We start from the raw sequence: 18655 nt of genomic DNA on the forward strand, positions 1-18655 counted from the left end.
GTGGCTTTTGTGTGACGTTTCAAAGTGACCCTCCATTTGTCATGCACTTGACTTGTGCTTCCGCTGTGTCAACACACTTATCTCAAACATACAGCTGGGGAGAGAGAGAGAGAGAGAGAGAGAGAGAGAGAGAGAGAGAGAGAGAGAGAGAGAGAGAGAGAGAGAGAGAGAGAGAGAGAGAGAGAAAGAGAGGTTCTGTTCCATTTGTCTTTATGTTTGCTAAAGCTGTCAGGTGTGATTAGATAAAGTCACTTGACATGATGTTTGTTTGTTGCATAATTTTCATGTTTGTGTTCGCGTTATCTCAAACCAAATAAAAACTAAGCCATGATGACTAAAACTAAGACTAAATATATTGACAATTTCTTTTTTTAACAAATAAAAACTAGACTAAAATGTTAGGGAGGGACTAGTGGAGAAGAGATCCAGTATAACTAAAAGACAAGTCTTTTGTCACAATGTGATGTCACAAAAATGAGAAGTCATCATAGGTCAGCCATAGACAACGTAACAATACATTTTAATAGCTATTCGATACATATCACGATACATGGTTGACGATACGATACATGGACGATATTGGTTCATTCATGGTGATACGATACGATTCGATTCAATGATTTAAAATCGATATAGTAACTATTTAGCAAAGAAATTAAATCTGTGTGAAAGGTGTGGATAGTGCAGGTTTTTAAGGGAAACATGTATTATTATGGATATAAATAAGTAACACAGTGATTATCTGCCAAATACATGGACATTGTATATTGACAAACCTGCACCTTGACATGAACCCAGAGATTACACACATGTATCGATAGACCAGTGTAGCTATATGGAATGGAAAAGTAATTAAACCCCTCCTTTTAATTTTTCTTCTTAAAAATGCTAAATACAATGCACAAGTAGGTAGTATCGATACAATCGATTCTTTGCACTGCCGATTCGATACGATACAAAATAAAACTAGAAAAATATTGTTCCTTCGAAACAATTGTGGGCTCGCTTCAAGCCAGAAAACAATGGCTATAAAAGTACAAAATGTCAAGATCGCAGGCAGTGCTCTCTTTGACGTTACTGACGTCAAAGATTGGTCCATTTTGTTCCAAAAATGTGTTGTGCAAAAGTTGACCCGCTGGTGGCGCTATAACAGGCCAATGTAAGAAGGGTGGTATCTGTTCCTTGACCTATTGGGAATGTGCTTGCAAGATTTCACGCACATTGCAGGCTGTGTTCATGATTTGAGGTGTTTTTGGCTTTGGCCACTTTATCGCTGCTTGCAGCTATATTCATTATTATTATTTTTTTTTGTGTGTGTGCACTTCATAGGCATATTAGATAAAGGTCCCTAGATTGTGTGTAGAATGTTTCATGCAAATTGCAAAAAAAAAATCCTAACGGGTTAAGCATTTCACAAACTGCTCAAAATTATATAGCGCCCCCCTTTGGCCAATTGGGGTAAGATTGGTTTTAGTGATATTTGGACTAACACTCTACATCTTTGCCAAATGCCATGAACATGTTACTTTGCATGTATGATTTAGAGGCAGAAGAATAATTTGCATAAAACTGCAATATTCATTGAATTTATTTAAAAAAGCATGTTTCAATTTTAAAGAAATCCGATCTGACAGATCGTTAGATATCGGTCCAAAGTTCACGTAAAAAAAGTTTTGTGCACGTGGAACGAAAAGTCCAGAATAAAAGTGGGTTTACGAGTTTTTCAAACTGCTCAAAATGGCGGAAAATCAAAGGGCGGAGCTTACTTAACAACGACACAGATGTCTTCCGCTTGAGTCAAAGCACGCGTGTAACAAGTTGCATGTCTTCAAACGAAACGAGTCATGACTTATGCCCGTTTGAAGTTTGAATTTTCAAACGCTTCGTATAGCGCCCCCCTTTGGCCGATTGGAATAAAATTGGTTTCAGTGATACTTTGACTAACCCTCCACATCTTTGCCAAATGCCATGAACGTGTAACTTTGCATGTATGATTTAGAGGCCGAAGAATAATTTGCATAAAACCGCAATATGGATTGAATTATTAAAAAATTATATTTCACTTTAAAAGAAATCCGCCGAGACTAGTTTGACCGTATTGGTCCAAAGTTCATGTGAAAAAGGTTTTGTGCACTTGACGCGAAAATCCCAGGAGGAGATAGATTTTTACTGTTTTTCATATAATTCCGAATTGTGGGAGACCTAAAGGTCAGAGGTCAAAAGTCAGAGGGTAAAAGTTGTTCGGCATGAGGAGACGCATACATGTATACAGGTTTCATGACTGTGACTCAAACACAGCATGAGCTATACCTGTTCAAAGTTCGCACTTTCGAAGGCTTCTTACAGCGCCACCATTTGGCCGATTGCTATAGAAAATAATAGCACACTTCGCCACTGTAAACTGAACACATTGATGTTTTTTTTTTCATTTTCTCACTAAGTATGTAGGAGTAGAAAGGAACCGAAGTTCCCGTCTACAGTATGATAGATAAACAAATAAATAAACTAGAAAAATATTGTTCCTTCGAAACAATTGTGGGCTCGCTTCAAGCCAGAAAACAATGGCTATAAAAGCACAAAATGTCAAGATCGCAGGCAGTGCTCTCTTTGACGTTACTGACGTCAAAGTTTGGTCCATTTTGTTCCAAAAATGTGTTGTGCAAAAGTTGACCCGCTGGTGGCGCTATAACAGGCCAATGTGAAAAGGTTGGTATCTGTTCCTTGACCTATTGGGAATGTGCTTGCAAGATTTCACGCACATCCCAGGCTGCATGTGTTCATGATTTGAGGTGTTTTTGGCTTTGGCCACTTTATCGCTGCTTGCAGCTATATTTATTATTATTATTTTATATTTTTTTTGTGTGCACTTCATAGGCATGTTAGATAAAGGTCCTTAGATTGCGTGTAGAATGTTTCATGCAAATTGCAAAAAAAATCCTAGAATAAAAACGGGTTTAAGCGTTTTACAAACTGCTCAAAATTATATAGTGCCCCCCTTTGGCCATTTGGGGTAAGATTGGTTTCAGTGATATTTGAACTAACCCTCTACACTATTTTGTCATGAAAATGTGACTTTGCATGTATGATTTAGAGGCAGAAGAATAATTTGCATAAAAATGCAATATTCATGGAATTTATTTAAAAAAGCATGTTTCAATTTTAAAGAAATCCGATCTGACAGATCTTTAGATATCGGTCCAAAGTTCACGTAAAAAAAGTTTTGTGCACGTGGAGCGAAAATTCCAGAATAAAAGCGGGTTTACGCGTTTTACAAACTGCTCAATATGGCGGAAAATCGAAGGGTGGAGCTTACTTAACAACGACACAGATGTCCTCCGCTTGAGTCAAAGCACGCGTGTAACAAGTTGCATGTCTTCAAACGAAACGAGTCATGACTTATGCCCGTTTGAAGTTTGAATTTTCAGACGCTTCGTATAGCGCCCCCCCTTTGGCCGATTGGAATAAAATTGGTTTCAGTGATACTTTGACTAACCCTCCACATCTTTGCCAAATGCCATGAACGTGTAACTTTGCATGTATGATTTAGAGGCCGAAGAATTATTTGCATAAAACCGCAATATTTATGGAATTATTAAAAAATTATGTTTCACTTTAAAAAAAATCTGGTTGATCAATCTGACCGTATTGGTCCAAAGTTCATGTGAAAAATGTTTTGTGCACTTGACGCGAAAATCCCAGGAGGAGATAGATTTTTACTGTTTTTCATATAATTCCGAATTGTGGGAGACCTAAAGGTCAGAGGTCAAAAGTTAGAGGGTAAAAGTTGTTCGGCATGAGGAGACGCATAAGTGTATACAGGTTTCATGGCTGTACCTCAAACACAGCATGAGCTATACCTGTTCAAAGATCGCACTTTCGAAGGCTTCCTACAGCGCCACCATTTGGCCGATTGCTGTAAAAAGTAATAGCACACTTCACCACTGTAAGCTGAACACATTGATGTTTTTATTTTCATTTTCTCACTAAGTATGTAGGAGTAGAAAGGAACCGAAGTTTTTTGATACTTGCACTGACTAGTATGACTAGTATAGAAATAATGACAATATCTAAAGTGTGCTCGCCTGTTTACAGGCGAGCCCACAATAAATAATGACAACATCTAGAGTGTGCTCGCCTTATAGGCGAGCCCACAATTATACGATTCGATTTGCACCCCTAATAGACATAATATCTCTCTCTCTCGTCGTCCTCAGACGAGCTTCCAATTTTGTACGTTGCTTAGTTTGGATAAGAGCGTCAGTTAAATGCAAAAGTGTAATTAATTACTTATGTTGCCCCCCCGCCCCTCCCCCCTTCACCTATTCCCAGCAAATAGACCATGTGATCAACGAAAGCTACAAGACAGTGGACGAGGTCACCCACAACCTGAACAGTGAGTTAATAAATAATGTGCTTATAAATGCTGTAATTCTGTAATATTCCACTGCCTGTCATTTAACTGTGTGTGTGTGTGTGTGTGTGTGTGTGTGTGTGTGTGTGTGTGTGTGTGTGTGTGTGTGTGTGTGTGTGTGTGTGTGTGTGTGTGTGTGTGTGTGTGTGTGTGTGTGTGTGTGTGTGTGTGTGTGTGTGTGTGTGTGTCAGCTATCGGCCCCCAGCTGGGCGCAGAGATCCGGAGAAGCATAGAAGGACCTTTGACCCCAGCGCTGGACTCGGTCAGAATCCTGGCCCAAGGTACACAGTCCTGTCTCCCTGCAACACTCACTGTGAGCTTGTAGATCTGCTCTTTTCAAAAGATTTGTATACATTTGAAAACTTGGGACATTCTTCCTCTACTACAAGCTCACAGAGCGGCACCGAGTGCCATGCTGCGAGCTTGTAGATCCGCTAAGTCGTGAACATGTATGGAAATCTTTGAATGTTATGTATTTTTAAAACAAACATTTCTTACTCAAATTTTGCTTCTGGTGGGGTCCCCTGGAACGAAATATTTTTAAATGGGGGTCCGTGGCCAAATATAATATAATTCTAGGGGGTCCTTGACATGAAAAAGTTTGAGAACCACTGACATAGAAACATGCGTTTTTCAAAAAACCTTAGAGGGATTTAGAAGACACAGATTCGGATCAAACATATTCAAAGACTTGCACAAGTTTTCACAATTTTTCAAAAAATAGCAGATCTACAAGCTCGTAGTGCCACGCTGTGAGCTTGTAGATCTTTCAATAGTTAAAGCATAAGACAGGGTTCCCACGGTCATGAAATTCCTGGAAATATTTTGAAATTAGAAAAATATTTTTCCAGTACTGGAAAAGTTTTGGAATTTAAAAAATAGCTATGGATTGTCTTTGGTTATTGATTTTGTTAATACCTCTGAAATGACAAATTAAACATGGGCCAAATTGTCAAATATTAGAGGCAGAAATTGTGAAAATAGCAGATCTACATGCTCACAACGCCTCGCAACGCGAGGCGTTGTGAGCATGTAGATCTGCTATTTTCACAATAGAACCGTGTTATGCAAAATTCCTCAACTCTTAGTGCTCGTCAGGGTGCCGGGTCCCCAGTTAAAACATGATTATTTCGGGGGTCACGGCCTGAAAAGGTTGAGAACCACTGGCATACACTACCTGTCTTTGGGCATTGCACATAGGAGTAAGCGACCTGTTATTGAGCCGAATTATTGTTATATAGTCCTGGAAATTGGGTTAAATATTCTGGAAAAGTTTTGGAAATTAATTGGTAAAAATGTGTGGGAACCCTGATAAGGTAATGGTTAAAGTAATAATGCATCCACCCCTGCTTGTTGCTACAGAGGCAGTCAGCACCGACTCTCTCCTGACTGAGCTGAACTCCTCTCTGGTGCAGTTGGAGTCCAGTGCAGAGCGTCTGCAGAACAACCTCAGCCTGGTGAAAAAGCGTCTCAACCAGACCATCAACAAGCCTGGCTGCATAGGATGCATGCTCCCTGAGCTGCAGAGAGTCACCCTGGACACCTCGGTCAATGTAAGGATAAAGGATGCTTAAGAACATAGGATGTATAAGAACATAGGATGCATTAGAACATAATGTATAAGAACATAGGATGCATAAGAACATAGGATGCATAAGAACATAGGATGCATAAGAACATAGGATGTATAAGAACATAGGATGTATAAGAACATAGGATGCATAAGAACATAGGATGCATAAGAACATACATGTAGGATGCATAAGAACATAGGATGCATTAGAACATAGGATGTATAAGACCATAGGATGTATAAGAACATAGGATGCATTAGAACATAGGATGCATTAGAACATAGGATGTATAAGAACATAGGATGCATAAGAACATAGGATGTATAAGAACATAGGATGTATAAGAACATAGGATGCATTAGAACATAGGATGTATAAGAACATAGGATGCATAAGAACATAGGATGCATTAGAACATAGGATGCATAAGAACATAGGATGAACATAGGATGCATACGAACATAGGATGTATAAGAACATAGGATGTATAAGAACATAGGATGTATAAGAACATAGGATGCATTAGAACATAGGATGCATTAGAACATAGGATACATTAGAACATAGGATGCATTAGAACATAGGATGCATTAGAACATAGGATGCATAAGAACATAGGATGCATTAGAACATAGGATGCATTAGAACATAGGATGCATAAGAACATAGGATGTATAAGGACATAGGATGCATAAGAACATAGGATGTATAAGGACATAGGATGTATAAGGACATAGGATGTATAAGGACATAGGATGTATAAGGACATAGGATGCATAAGAACATAGGAAGCATAAGAACATAGGATGTATAAGAACATAGGAAGCATTAGAACATAGGATGTATAAGAACATAGGTTGCATGCAGCTGCACCCTGTGCTGCAGAGAGTCACCCTGGACACCTCCGTCAATGTAAGAACAACAACTTACTGCAGAGAGTCATTTGAGCTCTTTCAACCTGGTGTCCTTGTTTTGGGCATGTTATTAATACAGGTGAAATGTGTCAAACATTGTCAGAACTGTCCTTAGATTAAGACTCATGTAGATTTATTTCATTGATAGGAAGTTCCCCATGGGCGATAGTGAGGGGGCCCATCCGGTGAAAGCCGGAATTACACTCAATGATGTAAACATCTGTGAGAGTTTTAATCTAAGGCTGTGTCAGAACTGGCTAAAATAGCATACCTACAAGTTCAAAACGCATTGCATATGAAACATATTGTGAGCTTGTGGGTCTGCTAATTTTGGTGCGACTATATCGCCAAGCTAGTCTCGTAAACCAGCCTCCTCCGGAAATCTGCATTTTACTTGTAGATTTCCGGAGGAGGCTGGTTTACCAGGCTATCGCCAAGCTTCAGACTGGTGATGATTTGATCCACTTTGCAAACTGAACGAGTTGGATCTTGCTTGTCGAATGGAAAGGTTGTATTCTGAAGAAACACTTTTGGTGATTAATACTGAAGTGTTCCAGGGAGTAGTTGAAAGGGTGAAACAGCACCTGATCTTTGTGAAAGAGTTGAGCAACAGGAAACAACAGTGATGACATAGAACTGCCACTGTCATGAGCTGTGATGACATATGTGTCCGAACACAGCTGAGGGCTAGTCATTGACATTTTTTTCATTTTCATTTTTTCATTTCATTTGGTTGTGAAGATTGACCCAACAGTTTTGTAGATATGGCTTATAGAGTTATGCCATGCAAAAATACTAGATCTGAGAAATTCAGCCTTTTAGATGAAATGTAACCTGCAAAATGTGAGGTTTCTCTTCACATTCATTTAAAAAAGTCTTATTTACATGCAGAGTTAAGCTCTGGCGTTTAAGTGAAATGTAGCCTGATATTTATGAAATGCTTTTGTGGCTTTATCACATTAAAAAAAAAAAGCTGTGCTTTCCGAAATGACTGCCCCTCTGCTATGCTGGGTCACATATGTCATACTCTTCCCCTCCCCTCCCCTCCCCTCTCCTCCCATCCCCTCCCCTCTTCTCTTCTCTTCTCTTCTCTTCTCTTCTCTTCTCTTCTCTTCTCTTCTCTTCTCTTCTCTTCTCTTCTCTCCTCTCCTCTCCTCTCCTCTCCTCTCCTCTCCTCTCCTCTCCTCTCCTCTTCTCTTCTCTTCTCTTCTCTTCTCCATTCTTGATGAATGAAATGGAATGAATAATGGTGTACACGGACATCTTTGCTTCCCCCTGCTGTTATTGCATGGTATCACAATGATTATTTTCCCCCACAGATCCCCAACCTCAGTGGGTTCCAGTCTGCAGTGGATGAGGTGATGGAGGCGGACCTGCACTCTCAGCTCCAGCAGGTTGGGCTCATTAAACCCCTTTAAGACCTGAACTCTCAGCTCCAGCAGGTTGGGCTCATTAAACCCCTTTAAGACCTGAAAAGTACCTACAAATGTCTCCTAAATCCTAATGGTTTCCTGAAGAACCTACGTTTCTACATCTGTGGAGCTCAAAGTTTTTAATGTTAAGGGACCCTAGAATTATATTTTATTTGACCGAGGTCCTCCATATCAAAATATTGTTTTCCAGGGACCCCCCCCCCCCCCCCCCCCCCCCTCCAGAAGCAAAGATTTTAGTTACAAATGTTCGCTTTTAACCCATTTAGGCCTAGGATTATTGACCGCTTTAACAATTGAAAAATAGCAGATATACAAGCTCACAGCGCGGCACCGAGTGCCGCGCTGCGAGCTTGTAGATCTGCTATTTTTGAAAAATCATGATATTTCTTTGCAAGTCTTTGAATATTTCTATTTAAAAGCGAACATTTGTAACTCAAATATTTGCTTCTGGGTGGTCCCTGGAACAACATATTTTGAGATGGGGGTCCGCGGCCAAATACCTGTAATTTTAAAGTGGTTAAAATCTAACGCGACTCGGGCGCGTTCCAGGTATTTGAGCGTTTAAATAATATATAGAGACAAGACCCCACAGTAGTCCTGACACACCATGCGGACGACATCAGCCTGCTGTCCGGCAACGTGGAGCAGGCACAGGCACTCCTGAACAGAGTGGAGTCAGAGTGTGCCAAGGTTGGCCTTAGACAACTGAGGTGATCACCTATAACTTAGCGGAACGCCACCTCTCACAACAACAGGGGGCACTGCTCTGAAGGCGGTCAAGGACTTCAAGTACCTGGGCTCATGGGTCAACTAAACAGAGCAAGATCTTAAAGTGAGGAAGGCACTTGCATGGAGGGCCCTGAACGGCATGAACAGTGTATGGAACTCCAACCTCCCCCGACAAACCAAACTCAGCTTCTTCTATGCAGCGGTAGAGTCTGTTCTCCTATATGGCAGTGAATGCTTGACCCTGAAGCCAACCCTGCAGAAGTCTCTACTAGATGGGTGCTACACTAGAATGTTGCGTGCAGTACTTAACATCAGCAAGAGTACACATGTTAACAACGAGATCCTGTATGAGGGAATACCAAGGGTGAGCGATAAAATAGCAGCCAGGAGAATGAGACTCGCAGGACACTGCCAAAGACATCAGGAGCTGCCAGCCAGTGAACTGGTTCTGTGGGAGCCAACACATGGGCACCGGTCACGAGGACGTCCCACACTTACATATGTGGACTCCAGAAAGATGCAGGAGCGCAAACCACCAACGAGCTGGCCGGATGTATGGAGAACCGGGGCGACTGGAAGCGACGATGGAGGGCTCGTCTGAGGACGACCTAGAGACTATATTCAAGGATTTGCACACATTTTCAGTCGCGCTATGAGCTTGTAGATCTGCTATTTTTGAATAGCCAAGTATAAAAAACTAAAAATAAAATGGTTTAAAGTAGCCAGTAGCCAATATTCAATATAGGATGGAAGTTATTTAACATGTTTGGAGAAAGCGCATATTTGTGAACATGGCCAATAATTGTCAAGCCTGATCAGAAAGCTGTGCTTATGTTCCAGGGAGAGGACTACTTGGACAGCATTCCACAGAGAGTCACCAATGAAACCAGAGAGATGGTTCAGGGTGAGTACAGAACTACCTTCTCAACACTAGTTTCAAAAGTAGCACAAATAGCAGGAGCTTCTTTCACTATTTTGGAGCTGTGTTCCTGGAAGGAGCTAAGCTCCATTATCTGGCTTTGTCCGGGACACAGAGCTTGGTCTACATCTGGCCTACATCTAGCCTACATTGTTGCACAAAGCACTCAAACGTTATTGTACAACCAGGGTCACATTGGCCAAGCTGTGTCGCAAAGCGTGGCCTACATCTGGCGTATATCGCACCAAGCGCTCAAAGGGTTAGGGTTTATTGTTCCCCCAGGGAAACATTGTAGGCCAAGCTTCACGTCAAGCATCTTGTCTACATCTGGCCCACATCTTTGCACAAACAATGATAACTTTGTAAAGCTGAACACGTTGAGGTTTGAATGACATCTGTGAAGAAAGTAGTGCACGCACATCCGTGGCCCAGGTGCCAGACAAGCAGAATCATCAAGAAGGACATATAGAGTCTGCACACTGGTTAAGCTCCATAAGTTTATTGCTGGTCAATGTTTTCCATCATGTCCTGATGAAGATCTATTACAATAAACTTATGGAGCTTAACCAGTGTGCAGACTCTATATGTCCTTCTTGAATGACATCTGTAGCTCAAAAACAAAAGACTACTTATACTGTAGGTGCATGCCAAAGAATGTGAATGGGACAACTAACTGATGAATAGCACCGCTCACATCACGCTAGATGTGATTTTGTGAAACAGAGCTTGAGTGTTTGTTTTGTTGTTTGTGTGTCAGAGTCGAAGAAGCAGCTGGCGGACATCAGAGCGCAGATCGCCACGGTAACCAGTGACTTCCCCGTCTCGGTGCTGAGCGACGCCTCTGATTGGCTGGTCCAGGTGCAGCATCACCTGACCGTTTATACTCCCGATGTGGAGAGAGCAGAGCACATCAGGTCAGCTGGTAACACTTAGCTTTAAAGGACATTTTTAGATTGTAATTAGAGAAAATAAAAGATGAGTGTTAAAATGTTTTCATTTACTGCTTTCTATCGTTTTAGCCATTTTAATGATTTTGATTTCAGTGGGAGGGGGCATGCGTACAAGCGGCTAAATATGTATTTTTAGACACAACAAGCCTTTTACCAAGATGCTCCGCAATCTTTCATGGGCAGATGTGACTTATGGGGGCTGGTAGTGCTACTGTAAATAGTAATAAAGAAATCAACGGATAAAAAGGTTGACTGGGCTAAACGGGCGGGTAGCATCATTGATTCGGAGATTTTGTGAATCCCCGAACCGAACCGAAATAAATTTGTGTGTGTGTGTGTGTGTGTGTGTGTGTGTGTGTGTGTGTGTGTGTGTGTGTGTGTGTGTGTGTGTGTGTGTGTGTGTGTGTGTGTGTGCAGGTGGGCGGTGGGTGTAGCGGTGTGCTGCGCGGTGCTGCTGGTGGTGGTGTGCAACGTTCTGGGTCTGCTGGTGGGACCCTGTGGACTGGAGCCCAAAGCAGACCCCACAGACCGATCCTGCACCGCAGACTGTGCTGGAACCTTCCTCATGATGTGAGTCCTTTTATAGCATGTCCACCAGATAGATATTTCTTTTATAATTTCACTTTAGTTTCTTCAAACCCTAACCCTTAAAGAAGTGTTAAAGGTGATACACCATGAAATTTCACTTTTCCTATTTTAAAACCTTTTTTTGGGGTCCCACTAGCACCTTCTGTCCTCACAAAGTCCCATTTCTGACCGTTGTGTCTTTCTCTGGTTTTGGGAAGGCGGAGGTTAAAAGCATCCCACAGGTTCTCAAAACACGCTGTCCAGATTTGCTGCCGTTGCTGACGTCATCGACATCAGCGTCATTTTATTTTTCAAAATTATTTTTTGAGAAAGAGTCATTTGAGCTCTTTCAGGCCAAAGGTGGTACTGCTCTGAGAGCCATTCAAAAATGAGAGGCTCTCTATTCAGGAGTGGTAATTTAGCCTCAAACCTTTTGAAAAACGTTTTTGGGACATAAACAATATGACATAAATACTTTTTAAATGCATGGTGTATGACCTTTAATCAATATATCTATAATCCCATAGTAATCATTAGTTTTAAAGTGTTTGTTTGGTGACAGGGCTTTTTCCACATATCTTCAGCTGTTTAGTAAACAGAAAATATGGAGGCTAAACAAGACATTCGCGAGATTTGCCGTTAGACGCTGTCGCCCACTTTAGAGACTTTTTTTTTAGATTTTGTAGGATTTGTGTACCATTTCACCTCTAGTGGCTCCAATTAGGGATTGTGTATCTTGCTATATCAACTATCTTTGGTTGAAATGTGAAATCCGTTCTACCGTTTGAACTGTGACCTGGATGTGAATGCAGGGGTGCAGGCTTCAGCTTCCTGTTCTCCTGGCTCTTCATGATCGTGGTGTTGGTTCTGTTCCTGGTGGGAGGGAACGTCTTCACCCTGATCTGTAAGCCCTGGAGCAACGGAGAGCTGCTAAAGGTAAGATACCCTACACTACACTACACTCTGTAAGCCCTGGGACAACGGAGAGCTGCTAAAGGTAAGATACCCTACACTACACTACACTCTGTAAGCCCTGGAGCAACGGAGAGCTGCTAAAGGTAAGATACCCTACACTACACTACACTCTGTAAGCCCTGTACCAGTGGAGAGCTGCTAAAGGTAAGATACCCTACACTACACTACACTCTGTAAGCCCTGGGACAACAGAGAGCTGCTAAAGGTAAGATACCCTACACTACACTACACTCTGTAAGCCCTGGAGCAACGGAGAGCTGCTAAAGGTAAGATACCCTACACTACACTACACTCTGTAAGCCCTGTACCAGTGGAGAGCTGCTAAAGGTAAGATACCCTACACTACACTACACTCTGTAAGCCCTGGAGCAGTGGAGAGCTGCTAAAGGTAAGATACCCTACACTACACTACACTCTGTAAGCCCTGGAGCAGTGGAGAGCTACTAAAGGTAAGATACCCTACACTACACTACACTCTGTAAGCCCTGGAGCAACGGAGAGCTGCTAAAGGTAAGATACCCTACACTACACTACACTCTGTAAGCCCTGGAGCAACAGAGAGCTGCTAAAGGTAAGATACCCTACACTACACTACACTCTGTAAGCCCTGGAGCAACGGAGAGCTGCTAAAGGTAAGATACCCTACACTACACTACACTCTGTAAGCCCTGGAGCAGTGGAGAGCTACTAAAGGTAAGATACCCTACACTACACTACACTCTGTAAGCCCTGGAGCAACGGAGAGCTGCTAAAGGTAAGATACCCTACACTACACTACACTCTGTAAGCCCTGGACCAGTGGAGAGCTGCTAAAGGTAAGATACCCTACACTACACTACACTCTGTAAGCCCTGGAGCAGTGGAGAGCTGCTAAAGGTAAGATACCCTACACTACACTACACTCTGTAAGCCCTGGAGCAGTGGAGAGCTGCTAAAGGTAAGATACCCTACACTACACTACACTCTGTAAGCCCTGGACCAGTGGAGAGCTGCTAAAGGTAAGATACCCTACACTACACTACACCCTGTAAGCCCTGGAGCAACGGAGAGCTGCTAAAGGTAAGATACCCTACCCTACACTACACTCTGTAAGCCCTGGACCAGTGGAGAGCTGCTAAAGGTAAGATACCCTACACTACACTACACTCTGTAAGCCCTGGAACAACGGAGAGCTGCTAAAGGTAAGATACCCTACACTACACTACACTCTGTAAGCCCTGGACCAGTGGAGAGCTGCTAAAGGTAAGATACCCTACACTACACTACACTCTGTAAGCCCTGGAGCAACGGAGAGCTGCTAAAGGTAAGATACCCTACACTACACTACACTCTGTAAGCCCTGGACCAGTGGAGAGCTGCTAAAGGTAAGATACCCTACACTACACTACACTCTGTAAGCCCTGGAGCAACGGAGAGCTGCTAAAGGTAAGATACCCTACACTACACTACACTCTGTAAGCCCTGGAGCAACAGAGAGCTGCTAAAGGTAAGATACCCTACACTACACTACACCCTGTAAGACCTGGACCAGTGGAGAGCTGCTAAAGGTAAGATACCCTACACTACACTCTGTAAGTCCTGGACCATTGGAGAGCTGCTAAAGGTAAGATACCCTACACTACACTACACTCTGTAAGCCCTGGAGCAACGGAGAGCTGCTAAAGGTAAGATACCCTACACTACACTACACTCTGTAAGCCCTGGAGCAGTGGAGAGCTGCTAAAGGTAAGATACCCTACACTACACTACACTCTGTAAGCCCTGGAGCAACGGAGAGCTGCTAAAGGTAAGATACCCTACACTACACTACACTCTGTAAGCCCTGGAGCAGTGGAGAGCTGCTAAAGGTAAGATACCCTACACTACACTACACTCTGTAAGCCCTGGAACAACGGAGAGCTGCTAAAGGTAAGATACCCTACACTACACTACACTCTGTAAGCCCTGGAGCAACGGAGAGCTGCTAAAGGTAAGATACCCTACACTACACTACACTCTGTAAGCCCTGGAGCAACGGAGAGCTGCTAAAGGTAAGATACCCTACACTACACTACACTCTGTAAGCCCTGGAGCAGTGGAGAGCTGCTAAAGGTAAGATACCCTACACTACACTACACTCTGTAAGCCCTGGAACAACGGAGAGCTGCTAAAGGTAAGATACCCTACACTACACTACACTCTGTAAGCCCTGGAGCAACGGAGAGCTGCTAAAGGTAAGATACCCTACACTACACTACACTCTGTAAGCCCTGGAGCAACGGAGAGCTGCTAAAGGTAAGATACCCTACACTACACTACACTCTGTAAGCCCTGGAGCAGTGGAGAGCTGCTAAAGGTAAGATACCCTACACTACACTACACTCTGTAAGCCCTGGAACAACGGAGAGCTGCTAAAGGTAAGATACCCTACACTACACTACACTCTGTAAGCCCTGGAGCAACGGAGAGCTGCTAAAGGTAAGATACCCTACACTACACTACACTCTGTAAGCCCTGGAGCAACAGAGAGCTGCTAAAGGTAAGATACCCTACACTACACTACACTCTGTAAGCCCTGGAGCAGTGGAGAGCTGCTAAAGGTAAGATACCCTACACTACACTACACTCTGTAAGCCCTGGAGCAACAGAGAGCTGCTAAAGGTAAGATACCCTACACTACACTACACTCTGTAAGCCCTGGAGCAGTGGAGAGCTGCTAAAGGTAAGATACCCTACACTACACTACACTCTGTAAGCCCTGGAGCAACAGAGAGCTGCTAAAGGTAAGATACCCTACACTACACTACACTCTGTAAGCCCTGGACCAGTGGAGAGCTGCTAAAGGTAAGATACCCTACACTACACTACACTCTGTAAGCCCTGGAGCAGTGGAGAGCTGCTAAAGGTAAGATACCCTACACTACACTACACTCTGTAAGCCCTGGAGCAGTGGAGAGCTGCTAAAGGTAAGATACCCTACACTACACTACACTCTGTAAGCCCTGGAGCAACAGAGAGCTGCTAAAGGTAAGATACCCTACACTACACTACACTCTGTAAGCCCTGGAGCAACAGAGAGCTGCTAAAGGTAAGATACCCTACACTACACTCTGTAAGCCCTGGAGCAGTGGAGAGCTGCTAAAGGTAAGATACCCTACACTACACTACACTATACTCTGTAAGCCCTGTACCAGTGGAGAGCTGCTACAGGTAAGATACCCTACACTACACTACACTCTGTAAGCTCTGGAGCAACGGAGAGCTGCTAAAGGTAACACACTACTACACACGGGGGCGGCAGTAGCTCAGGGGTAGAGAAACCGCCATTAGAACACATAGGGTTCCCGAAGGGTTCCCAGTTCGATCCTGGGCTCCCCCAGAGTTAGTGTGGAAGATCCTTGAGCAAGACTCTGAACCCCTAGTTGCTCCCGGTGAGCAGGTTGGTGCCTTGCATGGTTTCCTCTGCCATCGGTGTGTGAATGTGTGTGTGAATGGGTGAATGTAATGAATGTGTGTGTGAATGGGTGAATGTAATGAATGTGTGTGTGTGTGTGAATGGGTGAATGTAATGCACAATCTCTGTAAAGCCCATTGGATAAAGGCGCTATATACATGCACCATTTACCATTTACACGCTGCTCTGTAAGCCCTGGCACTGCGGAGATTTGCTAAAGGTAAGACACTCACACTGGTGTTTAAAGTACATGGACCCAAGTACTGTACTTAAAGATGGGGTGCTGTGATTTTTTCCCCTCTACAACATGATCATCAGGTATTATGATTATACTTGGAGGAAGATTTGTTCCAAAAAAGGTCTACAGAAAGTGTTAAAATTATGTTTTATGTGGCCACACCCACATGATTGATTGATTGATTGATTGATTGATTGATTGAAGAATGTATTATAAGTTAGGAAAAGGTCCAGTTCATGACAGTACAGTTCGCTGTTGATGTATTGACATATTATCCTGTTTATTATTGTGATGTTTTATCTGTTTATTGTAAGTCGCTTTGGATTAAAAGCGTCTGCTAAATGCCTAAACTGTAAACTGTAAACTTGGCCTGAAAACGTTGAAGACCCTTGGACTAGAGTATTAGTATATCTACATTGCAGTATTATTCCGCCACTGCTCATATGTTGTGCAGGGCTGTCATCCCATCATGCTATTTGAGTGAATTCACACGTCATACAGTATATGACTCATGGCCATAATTGCGATTATGCAAGTGATAATTGACGACGAGACAGTCATTGTAGAGAAAGAAAGGGTGATTAGACCATGACGCGATAGCAAAGGCCGTCTAATAATCATCTTACTCAAGTACATTTTTAAATCCAGACTTTTACTTACTTTACTTTAACAGAGTATTTCCACATTGCAGTATTGATACTTTTACTTCGGTAAAACATTTGAGTATGTTTTCTTCTCTCTGTTTGTCTGCAGTTCATGGAAACTCCGGGTCTGATTCCTGGACTGGACCTGGGCCCCGCGCTGGGGCTGAAAAGCAACCTGTCACTCACTGAGGTTTACACGTATGTACTGGAACCCCCTTGGACATGCACACACACACATGCACGCACACACACACACGCAACTCCTTGCAACATGCAACTATTGCAACAAATAACATGCAACCATTATCTTCAATGCCAGTTGCAAGGAGTTGCATAAAACAGTTTTGTTGCAATGAGTTGCGACTAGTTGCATTGGTGGGTTTGGCCTTAGATTGGCAACACCAGCGTGTTACCAAGTCTAATATGTGTGATGTGGTTGTCCTGTGTTTGTGTTGAACAGTGATTGTGAACAGAACAAGCCTCTGTGGTCGACGCTGCATGTGTACGAGCTGGTAGACCTGAACCACGTGCTCAACGTCTCACAGGTAAAACACCTCAGCTCATGTTGTTAGCATGTTCTTATCACTTCTTAGCACACTCCAGATTCATACTGTATGTATTTGGCCATGGACCCCCATTTGAAAAACACTTGTGCAAGGAACTCCCATAATAAAATAATTAGTTAAAGGTAGGGCAAGTGATTTCACTTACGTTTCAGTTTTCATGTAGGTGACAGGCGGGGGCCTTCGTCCAATCATGATCAAGTGGGGGCAGGCCTTGGTGCGCGTAAGGCCACCCCACTCGATCATGATTGGAGTAAGGCCCCGCTCTATCCTGACTTGTCACCCAACAGTGTTGGTGGAGGAGCTCCACCAAAACTGAAACAGCTTTTTGAGCGGTGGTCACAACGCTCCTATACGTGGCTGTGTGTGTGGGTCTGTCTGTCTGTTTGTCTGTCTGTCTGTCTGTCTGTCTCCGGGTATGTAGCCTGCAGTAACCTTTTCTGACCACACATGTTAAGGGAGGGGCGCTGTTGTTCAGGATAGGCCAGGCATAGGCCAGGCACACTCACACACAAACACACACAGGGGGCACACACACACACACACACACACACACACAGGGGGCACACACACACACACACACACACACACACACACACACACACACACACACACACACACACACACACACACACACACACACACACACACACACACACACACACACACACCACCGCTCAGTTCACACGAGTGTGATTTTTTCTCCTCACAGGAGATAATGCTGAATTAATGGACCAAACACTCTAGTAACTAGTACTATCAGAACATAGACCCATTTCAATGAAATCACTTACCCTACCTTTAAATCTTTTCCCCACAATCTTTGAAGTATACGCACTGCAAATGTTGCTGCTAGAGTCCTGAAAAATACTAGAAAATATGACCATGTTACACCAGTTTTAAAATCCCTACATTGGCTTCCAGTCTTCCAGAGAATGGAATTGTTACTTGTCTATAAATGTCTCTGTGGCTCTGGGCCCAGCTACATCCTAGACATGTTGAAGCCATACGAACCCACTAGAACACTTAGGTCATCTGGGGCTGGTCTGCTTATTGTTCATACTGTTAGAACAAAACATGGAGAAGCAGCCTTTCACCACTATGCACCACACACCTGGAACAATATTCCACTTTACATCAGACAATCCCCAACCATAGCTGTTTTTAAGTCCAATTTAAAAACATATTCATGTAATAGTGCTTACTCTAGCCCATGATTTATGAATTATATACTCTTTTCTCGTTTTAAATGTATGTATTGTATTTTTAAATTGCATTTGATGAACTTTGAATGTATCTGTTTTT

General features: G+C 42.9%; 1 protein-coding gene across 3 annotated transcripts in view; it reads left to right on the plus strand.

The window, feature by feature from the left end:
• The window catches only part of prom2 (prominin 2), a 52289-nt gene that overhangs the window by 20310 nt on the left and 13324 nt on the right, over positions 1 to 18655 (plus strand). For all 3 annotated transcript variants that reach the window (XR_013962677.1, XM_080741194.1, XM_080741193.1), the window contains exons 7-16: positions 4330 to 4393; positions 4603 to 4692; positions 5774 to 5964; positions 8219 to 8293; positions 9902 to 9965; positions 10738 to 10894; positions 11348 to 11500; positions 12310 to 12433; positions 16897 to 16985; positions 17248 to 17332. Coding sequence is in view for 2 of the 3 variants with exons in the window: in XM_080741194.1 (XP_080597320.1) it covers positions 4330 to 4393; positions 4603 to 4692; positions 5774 to 5964; positions 8219 to 8293; positions 9902 to 9965; positions 10738 to 10894; positions 11348 to 11500; positions 12310 to 12433; positions 16897 to 16985; positions 17248 to 17332 (1092 nt within the window). In the remaining variant the exon portion in view is untranslated. The remainder of the gene's footprint in view (positions 1 to 4329; positions 4394 to 4602; positions 4693 to 5773; positions 5965 to 8218; positions 8294 to 9901; positions 9966 to 10737; positions 10895 to 11347; positions 11501 to 12309; positions 12434 to 16896; positions 16986 to 17247; positions 17333 to 18655) is intronic.

The sequence above is a fragment of the Nannobrachium achirus genome, assembly GCF_963921795.1.
Source record: "Nannobrachium achirus genome assembly, chromosome: 13".
NCBI lineage: Eukaryota > Metazoa > Chordata > Actinopteri > Myctophiformes > Myctophidae > Nannobrachium > Nannobrachium achirus.